Here is a 15,359-nt window from a genome sequence, read left to right on the forward strand (position 1 = left end):
AACCTATGCTCTCTGCTTCAAATATTTTGTCAGCTTGTTAATTATTTATCAAGAAAAATGAAATGAAACGATTTTAAATAAAAAATAAAATTTATTTATTATAAAATAAGTTAAGAACAATAAGGAATTTAATTTTTTATTTCAAGTTTCTTGTTTCAATTCCTTCTTAGGAGTTGCTTTCTTCCACAAACTTAAAACTGAAACAAAAATTACTTTTCTGACCACATATCTCAAATATTTTTTAACGTACTTATAATGAAATTGCACTAAAAATATTTAACTTTTGCACATTGAAAGAATATATATTTTGGACAAGTAGACCTTGAAGGCTTAATAAAGAAAAGAAAAGCAAATTATTTGTTTTGTTGAAGAATTAAAGGCTTATGCAACTAAAGGTTGTTTTGTTTTAAATGAAAATTGAAGTTTTAATCGTGAATTAAAGGTTTTTATGAAAAGGGTTCAAAAATTGAGCGCAATGTAAAATAACGTCAATCCCTTCGATTTCGCTTCAAAGTTTTCATAAAATATTTGTAATTTTTATGGCAGTTGTTGAAAAATTACTATCATAAAAATTACAGCTTTTATTGAAAATTGCATCTATTATTCCAGCTGTGATGGATTGTATAGGAAATTTTCAAGTTTTTATTGCTTTTACAAAATAAATTTAGTTACCTGCTTTTGTTATGACTCCATCTATTACGACAAATGGTGCTTCAAAACACAACACCCAAATAATCGCAATTAAGATACTTAAGCAGGTGGTACTGAAGAATGACTTTAACTAAAATTAAAAATGTTCATATTTTTGAATATTGAAGTACATAAATTAAAGGATCCGTCGAAGCTTTATATCTCTTTGGCCATTCAAATATCACTTTCTCATATTTTTTTTGCAGTTTAATGATATAAAAAATGCTTTAATCAATCAAATTTAAGGCCTGAGTATAGATTATTGTCTACATCGAAAAACATATCTGTATGTCACTTGAGTATAAATTATAAAGTGTACGTTTCAGCTCCTCTGTTTATCTCTATATTCAAAGATAAAAAATAATGATTAATTAAATTTGTGATTACTTACGATCGTATAATTCGAGAAGATGATTGGTACTCTAACAATGCCACGATTATAGTACTGTATAGCTTTATGTATTAAATATAAACAATATGTAATTTTTGCAAGAAATTGGAATACTGATAAAGACAAAATCCAATTCACTGGACCTGCATTATAAAATATAATTTTAATAGAAGTATAAATTAAAAAATTAGATGTTTAAACTATTCAGGTATAATACTAAAAGCAAAAAAAAATGAAAATTGATTTTAAAAGTTCCAAAATAACTATGACACGATACTCTGAAATTGCAATTCAAGAGTCTTTTTATGGTCTTCTAATGAAAAGTTGGCCTAATATAAAATAAATATTTTCACTTACCTCCGTAGCCGTGTATACAAGCAAACACTATCCAACTTAATCCTAAAGCCCATAAATTTCGATGCAATCCAATAAACAAGGAATTGTACAATTTGCTATAGTGAAAATTGTCATCTAACGCTGGATAATTTCCGAAAATGATATACAACATGACTACTGCTGTTAAAAACCACAATAAAGACACTATAATCTATAAAATTGAATATATAATATAGAATGATATCATCAAAACTTTATATTTATTTACCTTATTCATTCGACATTTTTTGTGCTTTGTTTGAAACAAAATGTATCCCATTACTAAACCAATAATCCATGGACCAGCTCTGGTATGTACTTGCGCATAATATATGAAATGCCAGTTAGGAATATCTGCCATCATCCTAAAAAGTATTATATTTAAAAAAAATTCATACCTAATATTGCAGCTCTTCTATTAATCTAAAGTATTCTGGCCTAAAAAATCGGTTGATACTATGTGACAGGAGAATAACGTTGTTTTTCTTCAATCTAAAAATTTAAAATATTCGAAAAGATTTTTACAGGATACTTACGCCAGTGCAGGTATTTCAAAATGCCATGCTACCCATGTAGGAATGACTGTAAATAACACTACAAGAACGACAAAAAAATATGGAGTGATTTTGGGCCATTTACCAATAGGTATTAATATTAATGGAGACAATATGTATAACTGCATATCGACAGATAAATACCATGTTTGGCTGATACACTGAAATAAAAATTTTTAGGTTTATATAATCTGATATTTTTTTTTATTGTAGCCTGAAGTGTCCTTTTAATGCATCCAAAGAGACAATCATGGAGACTGCCAACAGAAGTGAAAAAATTTTTTTTAAACCAATTACACCTTATATAATTAATATTTCATAATTTTTAAATTGAAATTATTAACATAACCACTCCTTGATAGTCGGGTAAAAACCACTATGCAATATTTGTTATTAAAAAAAATGACAAGATTTAACATCCGAAAATTAATTTTTGTTGTAAAGATAACAAATTTCGAAATAAAATTGTTGTTTTTTCACATTAAAGCATGTTTTTTATACTTTTTTTTTGTAGATTCAATCATTTCACGGAATTTTGAAACTTACACGATTTTCAGGATTTACAAAGTTCTGAATGTATAACAAACTTGACCACCAATACTCCTTACATTCATTTTGAAATCCTTGATTAGCTGTTTTCCAATTAGGACCCGTACCAAGTTTTATGAAAAAGGTCATATACAGGATTATAACAGCTGCATATGCAGGAGTTAATCTAGAAATAAAAGAAAATTGAGATTTTTTATAAGAGGACATCTTTAATAAAAAGCTAACTAACCTGAGATATCGGTGAATATAGAATACAGTAATATCAAAAGGAATTTTTTTGGCCTTCGCATTGAGAAAACCATACATTAGAAGTATTCCACCCAGGAAGAAAAATGTATCCACAGATACAGAGCTGGAAAATGTGAATAACGCCCACCAGCGTGTAAGCCACTAAAATGTAAAATTTTAAAATCCTGAAATCCGCTAAGTAATTATAAATTTAGTTTCCAGCATTAGATTTGACAAGAGTAGGTCATTTTAAGTAATCACAGCACATCAATTGGTGATTTTGAATTGTATCTAGACGTTCGTTTAAAAATTTATTGGTTTTTGTAAGCTACTAGACTTAGGTGCTTTTTAAGTATGGATAAAAAAACAAAAGTTTGAAAACATTTTTACGAAAATTGATTACTTTCCTAAGTACACTAGTGCCTTCATGAACAACTATAGTAAAATGTTCGAAGCATCGATATTTTTAAGCGTTACAAACTTGGGATTAAACCTTAATGTATATCTTGATATATTTCATATATACATGATATTAAAAAATGGATGTTTTATCAGCAATGCCATACTGCAAATCTTAAAAATTTCCCAAAGCTCAAAGTATAATAATAATAAGCATCTGAAAGGCTACTATTTGATGTTGACCTTGAAATTAAGCAGCTTTTGTTTTTTTCTGTGAGCGATATTCAAGAGCTATTGAGATTCAATTACAATGGTCCACCCTATATAATTTTACAATTCAATTATTTTCAAAATAAAACAAAATTTTAGAGAAATTATGAAAATGTTACATACATCTGCAGCATCGTTAGAATTAAAAATAGTACTTTTCAACAAAATTGTAATTTCATGGCCATGAATAATCCAAAACATACTGAGTACTCGTAATCCATTTAAGCAAGGTAACAAATCGGGATTATTATTGATTTTAACTAATTTTTTGAAATTTGTTAACCAGGAAAATGCGACACTCAAAGGGTGTACCGGTGCTAAAAAACAATGATTTATTTATACATTCTGATGTTATCCTATAAAATTATTTGAGTGATTACTCACGTTTGTTACCGTACTGGAGAAACATATCATAAAACGTGCTCAAAATAATTACACATACTAATGCAATTAAAATTCCTCTAAAATTATACAAAACCATTTAATACTTTTTACAAAATTGATTTTATATAATATTATTAAATTAAAAATTTAAAAAAATCCGTGACAAAACTACAGGTCTGATAGATTCGTTTGTCGCATCGCAGCTACTAAACGAATGAATCGAATTTTTTTTTTTGAAAGATAATTTGATTGAAAGAGTTTTTAGCTATGTTTTAAGAATATCTATTCATTCGTAAGAGGATCATTACCTCTTTTCTAGTTGGTATTGGGTACGGAAATTGACACTTAAAACACCATTAATAACAATCTCGATCAAATTGCCTTTAAAATAATTAAAATCGCTTCATCCGTTTAGGAGCTACGATGCTATAAACAAACATACAGATAAACAGACTCGTTTAACTTATAACACCCTCCTTTTTAGTCATCGGTTAAAAATGAACATACATTGTCACCCAATCACCGAAGTTCAGTTTTGGCTGAGATTCAACTGTCTGGCAGTATTTTTCTTGCACAGTAAAATTAAAATTTTGATTTAAACTGTTTAAATGTTCTTGGACATCTTTAGCTGTACATCCATCTGGCACACAAATTGACCACCGTCGTGTAAAATCAGGTGCTCGCGAAGCAAAATTCTATAAATATTTAATAACATATAAAAATATTGCGTTTGAATTTGATAAATAATGTGTGTTACTTCAGGTCGATTAAAATCATCCAAATTGGTCCAAAGATTCTGCATACTAGTCAAAGATTTGTTGTGCAGCAATGGTATTTCTAATTTTGTAAGACAATATTTCCCCCTGATATGCTCCTTATTATTATCAATTCTTAAACATTCATCAAATGCCCCTAAATCGACTACATTTCCAATGAAGATTCCAGCTTGGAATTTGGATGAAGAATCCATCACTTGAATAAACAGAAAGGATACCATATTAAAGTACAACATTTCCTAGGGAATTGTTTTGTAAAACTTACTTTCTTTCGCCCATGTTCCTTGAGTTGATATTTCAGTTATTAATGTTTTGTAATAAATATCACTTTGCTTTTTACAAAGATCACTTAATTCGGCCTCTGATTGAAGACTATAAAATTTTAAAATATCATGTACTTTATTGGACTCTAAAATCGATGAAGTTCCATTACTAATATTACAAAAAATAATAAAACAAAATATTGTTTTTAGTTTCTTTCTAAAAATGGACATTTTATAAAACTTTCTAATAAACTAATTAAAATAGCACGTACTCCAAAGCAATGGTGACTATTTATACAGATAAACTAGTTTTATCTAATAGAAAATACGTCAATACTGTCTAGGATGTGATAGAAAGCTCAAAAAGGTTAATTGGCAAACTTGTTAAGTTTAACTAGGATTCTTTTCGCCAATAGTCCAAGAGATAATTGCATGAAAAAATTGGGTATAGAGAAACGCTCAGGAATTAAAGACAGGAATTAGGCAGGAATTAAAAGTATTAAACCTACGTAACGTACGTAAGGATAAAATACTGAAACAATATAGGCAAAGCACTAGGAAAAGTTCGGTGTATCAGTGGCAGACGGTTTGTTTGCGAATAAATACTGAGCAAACTCGTTGCGACTGTTGCGATCTTAAAAACTCTTTGTTTGTCCAGACAGATTGATCTAAAATTTGAAGAAATAAAATTTTAAACACTATTTTCAAATCATATTGCTATCAATAGCTTTAAGTTTAAAAAAGTTCTGGCAGGTTGGTTAAAAATATAAATTTTTTAACAACTGTGATACTTCATTCCATATTTATTAGTTTTTATATTAATTTGGTGGGTCAGATTAGTGCTCTGTTATAAGACATATATAGAACTATCGATTTCTTGGTTGTCTTCCATTACATCTAGTGTTGGAAATTTTATTTTTTCAAATTTTACATCAATATGCCTGGACTTTTGACGGGTTCTTTGGTTTCTCACGTCTTTAGAATCAATATTATTTGACTATGACCTCATTAAACATTATTTTAGAGAAAATGTGAGATGAGCTATCATTGTGAGTTAAAGATAATCTGAACGATTTGAAAAATTTATTTTTTTTACGAATAAGAGAGTACTTTCGAAATGAAAAAGGAAAAAAATAAAATAAAAAGTTGGTGATTGATCTGATTATTAGTGAGTGGGATGTTTAAGAGTGAGACGCAAACTTTTCTGAAGTCTGGAGTAGTAGAAAAAACTAAAAGTCCATCATCACTTCCCGTATTGATTAAACTTTTTTTTTTTCTAAAAATAACTCATCAGTTTGATTGATTACCGAGATTAGATTAGTTATTAGTTTTTATGAAAAAGCTATACGGACTTTAAACGACCTCTATACAAAGGTATGAAAATAATTTATATAAGATGTAGATATCAAATGCACGTGCGGTTTTCTCAATTATATTAACGAGAAAATTTGTTTTTAACATAATAAAAAGTAAATGTTCCCGGTGCAAGAAAATTTTTAAGCTTTCAATATTTATTTCCTTCAATTAAGTATTGATATCGTTGATTCAATTTATATTTACTTATAACAAAGACATCAACGGCCAAGTAAACGCCTTTACTACAACCCAGTAATTTTTTACCGTGTAATTTCATATCTGGAAAGGTTAGTAAAAGAAGTCGTTGTTTTTGGTCACAATAATATCTCATGAAAATGATTAGAGTCTTCTCCACATGGACGTAACTTTTGGATAAAAGATAGTGGAGGTAAAAAATTGAATTGCTAACTTGTTGCAATTAGTTAAAAAAAAAACAAAAATTAAATCTATGTAAGGTAGTTCTAAGAATTTCAATATTATTTGATTGATAGTGCTGTACGAAGAGGCGTACGTGTGCGCAAGTATTTAATGTATTTTCTAACAAACGAATCCCTATCTTTTTGAGGATGTGTCAGATCGAAAACGCCAATTGACTTTCCATCTTAAAATATGTGCCCTTTTCATAACTTTCTTCTTATCAATTGCAATAAAAATAAAACAACTGTTAAAAAAAAAAAATTTATTCATTATCAGAATATTTATACATTTTCAGATAAATAATTTTATTATTTCAAGCCTCTTGTTTCAATTCTTTCGGCTCAGCTTTACCTCGCTTACCCAAGTTTGAAACTAAAACGACAAAAATTAAAAAAAAATTCTTGTAATTATTCAATAGCCTTATAGACTCCAGCTACAATTTCCCAAAACTTGTAGCTATAGTACAAAAATTTATTGATTTATGACATCTTTACCTGTTTTTATGATGACACCATCAATGGCAGCAAAAGGAGATTCAAAACAAAGGACCCAAATTATAGAAAATAATGTACTTAAACATGTAGTACTAAAGAAAGATTGCAACTGAAATACAAAAAAAAAAAAACGCAATTGATTAACCAATTAGATTAAATATAACTTTAATATTAATTATTACTCACAATTGTGAAATCGTTAAAAATAACTGGAACCCGGAGAATTCCCCGATCATAATTTTGTATAGGTACGTGTAATAAATATAACGAATATGTAATTTTTGCAAAGAATTGGAATACTGATAATGATAAAAACCAATTCACTGGACCTTAATTGTAAAAAATTAAAACCAAATTCAAATGGTGTTCATAAACTTTTTGAAATGTAATTCTTACCGCCGTAGCCATGTATACACGCAAACACGATCCAACATAATCCTAAAGTCCAAACATTTCTATGGAATCCAGTAAATATACTGCTAAATAATCTACTATACTCAAAATCATCTTTTAGTGCTGGATATGTTCCAAATAAAATATAAAGCATGACCACCGCTGTTAATAACCATAAGAATACCGCTAAAATCTGAAAATAAAAATAAAAAATCTACTTTTAACATAATTGTTATTAGTTATAATTATTCTCATTTTACCTTATTTATTCGAATTTTTTTATGTTTTGTTTGAAATAAAACGTATCCTAATGCTAAACCGATGATCCATGGTCCAGCTCTGGTATGCACTTGAGCATAATAAATTCCATTCCAGTCAGGTATTGCAGCATTCATTCTGAAAACGTTTTTTTATAAACAATTTAGTCTAGTCCAAAAATTTGTGAAAAGTAGAGATAATACTCAGAGTTGGATTCTGAATGATGTCTAGAAAAATGTTGAAGCTCTCCTCTCCCCGATACATAGGCGCCGCCAAGGGATTTTAGAAAGGAGTATCCAACAAAAAATCTCCCAAAAATCACATCAAAAACACATTTTGACCCATTTAAGAAAATCGTATTCAAAATTTAAATAGAGTTATAATTTTTATTAAATTGAGTGCTAAGTTTTACCAAGATCGGTGATTTTTGGGAATTTTAGAATTTTTATGTTTTCTTTTTTTTAGAAAAATCCAGAAAAATATTCTTATAATGTTACGGTTTATTCTGTAATGTATAAAAATTTTTTAATGATTTGCGTTGCTGTTTATTGAAATATAGGTATAATAAATGAAGTCACACGGTTGGAATCAGTGCTTTTCCAAACATTTTTCTCTGAATTTGAAACAATACTTACGCAAGTGCAGGTATTTCATAATGCCATGCAACTATTGTGGGTATAATTGTAGATATAACAATCAGTATTCCCAGTAAATATGGTGTTATCTTTGGCCATTTACCAATAGGTATTAATATTAAAGGGGACAAGATATATAACTGCATATCGACGGATAAATACCACGATTGGCCAGCGCACTAAAAGGTGAAAAGATCTAAAATTTATAACTGTTGTACTTTAATATTAATAATATTATTTGAATCAAATATCAATGTCAATATTTCAACACTTGAATAAAGAATCCAAAAATATTTCTATAAGTTTGTCTATAAATTACAGTTTTTCTTAGAGGTATCAATTTATTACAACCTCACTTATGAAGTTTCTTACAAAAACTATATACTGGGCGTTTCTCAAAATTTGTTCTTAATTGAAGCATGAAACGAAGAAACGAAAAAGTTTAGTAAGGTGTTTAAATATTATTCAATCAATATAAGTAGGAGCCTCTTGTATAATGCTAGAATACTGTTCAAGCATCTTCGCAAACAATTTAAAGTTGTTAGCTCAAAGTGAGTCTATTTCGAAAAAACTTTAAAAAACGAAATTATTAAAGCTAAAATGTGAACAAAAGGAAAAAACGGAACATTGCCAATATATGTATTACACTCTTAAGCAGTTTGTTACTCTACTTTAGTATTTTGATATATTGCAATTGTTGTTAATTAAATCAATTTCTCAACTCACAAATCGATTAGGATTAACAAAATTCTGAATATATAACAAACTTGACCACCAATATTCCTTGCAACTATCATGTAATCTTTGATTACTTGATTCCCAAATTGGACCGCTACCAAGTTTCATGTAGAACGTTATATACAAAACTATAAGAGCTGCAAATGCAGGAGTTAATCTGAAAATTCAATCAAGAAAGACCTTTAATTAAATTGAATCAATAACAGAAGCAAATACATTACCTTAGATATCGATGAATGTAAAACAATGGAATATTAAATGGAATTTTTTTCGCTCGTGATTTAAGAAATCCGTACATTAAAAGTAAACCACTTAAAAAGAAGAATGTATCGACGGATACAGTACTTGAGACGGTGAACAAAGACCATACATGCTTACGCCACTAAAAAGAAATTTTCTTAGCATTTTAAATCGTAAATATAATACAGAAAAATAGAAAAAGCATTTTTCATTCATTTTTTACCGTACTGTAAGACATTTTCACATGCTTTCAGTACTAGTCATTTCCCGTATTAGGAAAAACCAAAGAATTACACGTTTTCGTTTTTAGGAATCAATAATTTAAGTATACCTTCTATTTTCACCTTTGTGTGCAATAAACTTTGTTTTGAAAAGGAATTTAGAAAATTTATACTTACATCTTCTGCTTCCTTTCCATTAAAAAGTATTCCACTAGACAGTGTTGACGTTTCATGGCCATGGATAATCCAGAACATACTAAGCACGCGAATTCCATTTAAACAAGGTAACAAATCAGGATTGTTATTTATTTTGATTAATTTTTGGAAGCTTGTTAACCATGAAAAAGCAATAGTTAAAGGATGAATCGGATCTAAAAAAAGTTGGTTTTTTAGAAATAATCTCACTTATTTGTAAAAGTATCAACTTACTTTTTTTAGTATGATGAAGAAAAATGTCATAACAGGTACTCAAAAAGATGACACAGGCTAAAGCTATTAAAATGCCTCTGAAAGATAAAAACAAATTAATTAATTTAAAAAAACATTCTATTTGATTGCAATTAACGCACATGGTGGTCCAGTCACCAGAATTAAGTTTTGGTTGAGATTCAACTGCCTGGCAGAATTCTTCTTTCACAGTAAAATTGAGATTTTTATCGTAACTGTTTAAATGTGTTTCAATATCTTCAGCTGTGCATCCATCTGGTATACAAATTGACCAGCGTAGTACCGAGTCAGTTGGTGGGCCAGCAAAGGTCTACAAAAATTTTAAATCCAATACGATTCTTAATATTTTAGGTTAATTAACGTCATATTGAGGCTCAAAATTTTTTTAAAGGCAGTCTTTTACTCAAAGCATATGTGGTTAAAATTTTGATATAAAATAAATACATTGCTCTTATGGAGAATTCTCAAAAAACAACATATTTTGAAATTTTTGAAAATTTTCACTTGGAACGCATGAAAATAAATAAAAAAAAACCTTTTTAATAGAAAGTAAACATGTTAGCAGTGGCATAGAAAAGAAAAAAGAAAAAAAACCAAGTGTCTACATCCGTATAAAGAATGTACGAGCTGGCTAGAATTTTATTATAACTTCATGAATGTAGACGAAAAATAAGAATACAAATTTTCGATATCTGCCTTGGTTTTCGAAATATTGAAATATGAATAATTAAAGAAAAATTACAATTTTAATATTTTGCTAATTACGCCAGATGTCGAAAAATTATATTCCTACTTTTCTTCTTACATCGTCAAGTTATAACATAATTCACTATCAAATATTAAAAAATATTAAAATGACTGTGCATCTATATATCTTTGTATCTATGTGTCTGTCCGCGGCATCGTTGCTCTTAAACCGATGAACCGGGATTATTTTTTTTGTTTATGTATAAGGTAATTTGATCCCGAAAATTCTGAACTATGGTTCAAGTTTAAGTTCAGGGTTTCTTATTCGATAATAACTAGAAAAAAGGTGATGATCTTCAAACGGCTGGGCAGATTTTGATTTTCAAAAAGAGTTAATCCATTAAAGAGGTACGATGCCACAAACGAATCGATCATTTTGAGTTGTAGTTTTTTTAAATTTTTAATTAATATGTAATTATTACTTCTGGTAATTCGTTATCATTCAAATGGTTCCACAGTCTTTGAACTTGGTTCGTAGATCTGTTAAATATTACTGGTATTTGTAATTTAGTCAGACAATATTTCCCCTTAATTTGTTCATTTTCATTATCAATTTGTAAACATTCATCAAATGCTCCTAAATCAGCAATGTTTCCAAAGTAAATTCCAGCTTGAAACTTGGATGAAGCATCCATCACTTGAATAAAAAATAAAGAAGTTATATTGATTGGTAATAATATAGTCTTGTAAAACTTACTTTCCTTAGCCCATTTTTCTTTAGTTGATGTTCCAGATATTAAAGTTTTGTAATAAATATCACTTTGTTTTCTACAAAGATCACTTAATTCAGCATCTGATTGAAGCGTATAAAATTTTATAATATCATTCACATTATTAATTGTTACAATTGATGAAGCCACTTTACAATTATTGTAAATTAGAATAAACCATAGGATTGTTACAAGTTTCATTGTTGACGACATTTTTTTAATTATCGATTGCATGAAAAATAAACAATATTAGTTTATAGTAACGGGGTATTTATATTGAACCAAGATTTTGTATCAAGTTTGAAAGAAAAAACGTCATATTGAATAATATTATGAAAATATGATATTTAGACTATTAGTGAAGATAGTTTTTTTTTTTAAAGATTATTCCATTGTGTAGTAAAAATGACTTACAAAGTATAAGATTAAGATAGTTTGATAAGATTTAGGAAAATTTATAAGACACTAAGGGGATAGTCCGATAAAGGCGCGCCTATGAGGATAAATGTTTAATAGTAAAGCATATAGTAATGCCAAGGGGTAAACAAATATAAAGTATACTTGATTTCATTAAGGTAGTTCTTTCTCTACAATCCATTATAAAATTATTGGCTATTTACCCATTCTACACGTATTTACATAGCTATAAAACTACACTGCATACAACTAAGGTTTTTTACTTTTTACTGTAGTTTACACTACTACAACCCTCTACCTACCCCCTCCGTTAAAAATAATACTCTAAATGTAATATTAAATTTAATATTTTAGGGAAACTAAACGGTGAATAAATTTATTTTTAATGATTCTAAATATAATATTCGTAAAAATATTAGTTTTTTGTCAAAGCGATAACTCTCCTTCACTGGAAAAAAAGATTGCCATTTTCAGACGCTTCTCCTATGAAACGTGTGTTAAAAATGTCACTTTTAATTGCAATTATCTTATTTTAGGCGCGGTATATTGTCTTAAAATTTTAACAACGTGTGTATTAGACTTTTTTGCTTAAATTAACTATAAAAAAATGTTTTATTTTAAAAAAATTCAAAATTTTGTATTTTGTGATGCCCCTTATCCCTTGTTTATCTGTCGATTTTTCTCATTAACAAACTTGACAATTCAAATATCAAAAATCTTCTTGATACCAAATTTTATTCAAATCGGACTTAAATTGCGACCGCTAGAGAGTTTACAGACACATAAATTTTAACGATGATCATTTTTGACATCTAGTAGGTAGGATCGATGAACATTTGAAGAAATTTTTCAAAAATTGAAAAAATTTACCCAAACAAAAGCAATAGCTCCATTCTTCGGCAATTCGCTAATATATATCTATTTATTCATCAAAAGCTACAATCGTTTTTGTACTTTTTTGGAAATAGTCGTTCGTTTCTTAGATATTCCAGATAGGTAATTATAAGTAGTAAAAACGACTTATAATTCTACGTACTAACCGATGAAACCTTTTTGATTTTCAAACAAAATGAAATTTTATGTGTTTTCAAAAAATTGGTTTGAAATAATTTTTTAACATTTTTGTGGAGCTTTTCTTTTACTGGTAAAGTTAATTGACGTACTATTGTTTTAATAAGTACCTGTCATTAAAAAAAAAATCAATAATAAACAAAAAATAATGTAAACAATTTTATTTAGTAGAATCACAAAGATTTAAGTTCATGATTTGGATGTGATAAATGAGCATTCCCACTTCAGGATTTACAATAAAGATCATATGATGATAAAAATTTGTATTTAATATATATCAAACTTAAATATTCCACTTTCATGTGCCTATTTTGTATTTTGATTTTAACTATACTGTAATGTAATAAAAATACTTTTTAAGTAACAACCTTTTATTGTACTTAAAAAGATAAAATAGTTTTTGCCTTATATTGCCTTAATAGTCAAGTATTATTGACTCATAGGGAAAATTATTTTCTACTTTTTAGTATATTATAAATGCTTACCTTAAAAATTTACTGTCATGAGATTTACAAATGTATGCAACTCAACCGGAAACTGAAAAGTGGGTCAAATTTAACTTGCTTTAAATTTGATTACAGACACCAGGACATGAGAAATTAAATCAAGCTTGTAAAGAACTTGAACTTTCACAGCACATTGTTCCTTTCATTTAGGAGTAAATATAAAATACAAAATTAGCAAGAAATAGTTCTGTTTTATTGTTGGCTATACCATAAAAAATTAATTGCAATATTAGTAACAAAAATAGAAACAGGCAAGAAATAAGAAAGTAGAAGACTTTAACGTACAGTGTCCTAAAAGGATGAGAATACTGGGTGGAAATACAGAAATGGGATAAAGTAAAATAATCGGAAATTGTGTCTTAAAGATAAAACACCGCACTTAGGTGGTGCTTACTAGGTTCAGACGACCGCATATTGTCATAAAGAAAAGAATCGCAGTACATTTCGTTTCAAATGACTTGCTAAACTACACTTATAGCCAAAAATGACAGAAGCTTGAAAAAAAAGTAGGAAACTAGTAGAGAGTTACTGAAAGATTAATTAAGTATATAATTCAAGTTATAAGCTTCAGTATAATTCTAAGTCTTCCAAACTTAAAAAACTATGAAAGTCACATGAATATTTTCCAATTTTTGTGACGAAAAAAAATCTACAAAGGTAAAATTCCTAGTAATATTATTGAATTAATTAAACTTATTGTCTAATCTAACTGTTGTTATTTAAATGAATTAGTTGAGGATTGTTTTGGAAGATAAAAAAATATTTTGTAAAGCTAATGAAACTTTTAAAGGACACATAAAGGTCTTTGGATTTCTTAAAACATTGCCTTATTAACTTTATGCAAATTTTGTTTCTCCATTCATTTACTCAATAATTCGTGTATTTAATAATTAAAGAGTATTAAAAAATAATTAAATAAGAGAATTTATTAATTTATTACTAAGCTATTGACCTTAATGGAACACGATGGGACAGAGAAGTGTTTGATTTTAAAATGGCTTTAAAACAAAAACCCATCAGAGCTTTTCTTATTATTATTTTACCACCTTAAAATACATAAAAAAGTATTTAGGAAAATCAAATAAATGTAACTCCAAACAGTAACTCAAGTAAGAGTTACGCCCATTCAGGCGTACACATTCATCCAGGCGGCCAAGTTATTCTTCACATGTCGTAGGATTTTAACCAACTATGGTTAGTTCCGTTCTTTCAGTGCTTCAATCATTGAGAGTTGGTTATTTAGGTACAAATTGCCTTCCTCTCCTCTACATTTTTTATTTCTGGTAATTTTTAAACTAACAGTCGCAAGCTATTAAATCCCATTTATTAACTCGCTTTTATTAGCTTGATATGTATCTATGTATCAATGCTAAGGAATTTTTAGAGTAAATCAAAGGGGAATAGGCGGATTGCTATTATTTTTATTTAACATGTTTAAAGTTTTTCTTATTCCTTCAAAGTTTTTCGTATTTTTTAGCTATATATCAATCTTTGAATTTAAGGTTCATTTCCCTAAATAATTATTATCATTACGATGACTTGAATATTCTACTTCAATTGCAATTGATAGGAACGTTATCGGTGCTAGCTAGATAAAAAAAAAATTTATAAAAATTTCTGATAATCTATAATAGTGGAAATTTCTTCAAATATACAATAGGTGTACTATTTTATCATTTATTTACATCTTTAAATAAACTATAAACATGAATTAAGATTTTTTGTTGACTAATTGTCTATCATGTGTGAAATTAATATACTAAATAAAAACTAGTGAAGAATAAATTTGTTAATTAAAGTTTATTTAAAATTGAAAATTTTCATTTCCTG

At 28.1% G+C, this 15,359-nt stretch overlaps 3 protein-coding genes across 3 annotated transcripts; all 3 read right to left on the reverse strand.

The window, feature by feature from the left end:
• Positions 1–141: 141 nt before the first annotated feature.
• On the reverse strand, positions 142–3,745 carry LOC123301113 (O-acyltransferase like protein-like). Its single transcript, XM_044883844.1, has 9 exons — positions 3,580–3,745; positions 2,789–2,949; positions 2,557–2,725; positions 1,993–2,171; positions 1,686–1,821; positions 1,439–1,628; positions 1,082–1,224; positions 673–781; positions 142–197 (listed from the first exon to the last, which is right to left on the reverse strand). Exons 1-9 carry the CDS (start codon positions 3,655–3,657, stop codon positions 142–144), a joined length of 1,221 nt encoding a protein of 406 aa, XP_044739779.1. The 5' UTR covers positions 3,658–3,745.
• A 586-nt stretch (positions 3,746–4,331) lies between these two features.
• Positions 4,332–5,081, reverse strand: LOC123301114. Its single transcript, XM_044883845.1, has 3 exons — positions 4,882–5,081; positions 4,598–4,812; positions 4,332–4,535 (listed from the first exon to the last, which is right to left on the reverse strand). Coding segments are annotated over exons 1-3 (420 nt in total). The 5' UTR covers positions 4,883–5,081.
• Positions 5,082–6,965: 1,884 nt separating this feature from the next.
• LOC123301115 (nose resistant to fluoxetine protein 6-like) lies at positions 6,966–11,677 on the reverse strand. The gene is made up of 13 exons (XM_044883847.1): positions 11,523–11,677; positions 11,248–11,462; positions 10,201–10,388; positions 10,061–10,137; positions 9,809–10,002; positions 9,392–9,552; positions 9,159–9,327; positions 8,433–8,611; positions 7,800–7,935; positions 7,543–7,732; positions 7,333–7,475; positions 7,147–7,255; positions 6,966–7,024 (listed from the first exon to the last, which is right to left on the reverse strand). Coding segments are annotated over exons 1-13 (1,821 nt in total). The 5' UTR covers positions 11,524–11,677.
• Positions 11,678–15,359: the final 3,682 nt, after the last annotated feature.

Source organism: Chrysoperla carnea, chromosome 5 (assembly GCF_905475395.1).
Source record: "Chrysoperla carnea chromosome 5, inChrCarn1.1, whole genome shotgun sequence".
Lineage (NCBI taxonomy): Eukaryota > Metazoa > Arthropoda > Insecta > Neuroptera > Chrysopidae > Chrysoperla > Chrysoperla carnea.

Excerpts from the sequence above, each read along its gene's own strand:
- LOC123301113 (XM_044883844.1), bottom strand. The coding sequence starts at position 3,657 with ATGTTTTGGATTATTCATGGCCATGAAATTACAATTTTGTTGAAAAGT. Across the intron at positions 782-1,081 it reads TCTTCTCGAATTATACGATC|TTAAAGTCATTCTTCAGTAC; the intron begins GTAAGTAATCAC and ends TTTTAATTTTAG. Across the intron at positions 198-672 it reads TGGAGTCATAACAAAAGCAG|TTTTAAGTTTGTGGAAGAAA; the intron begins GTAACTAAATTT and ends TTTTTGTTTCAG.
- LOC123301114 (XM_044883845.1), bottom strand. Across the intron at positions 4,536-4,597 it reads ATGATTTTAATCGACCTGAA|AATTTTGCTTCGCGAGCACC; the intron begins GTAACACACATT and ends AAATATTTATAG.
- LOC123301115 (XM_044883847.1), bottom strand. Across the intron at positions 10,003-10,060 it reads TCTTCATCATACTAAAAAAA|ATCCGATTCATCCTTTAACT; the intron begins GTAAGTTGATAC and ends AACTTTTTTTAG. Across the intron at positions 9,328-9,391 it reads TACATTCATCGATATCTAAG|ATTAACTCCTGCATTTGCAG; the intron begins GTAATGTATTTG and ends TTGAATTTTCAG.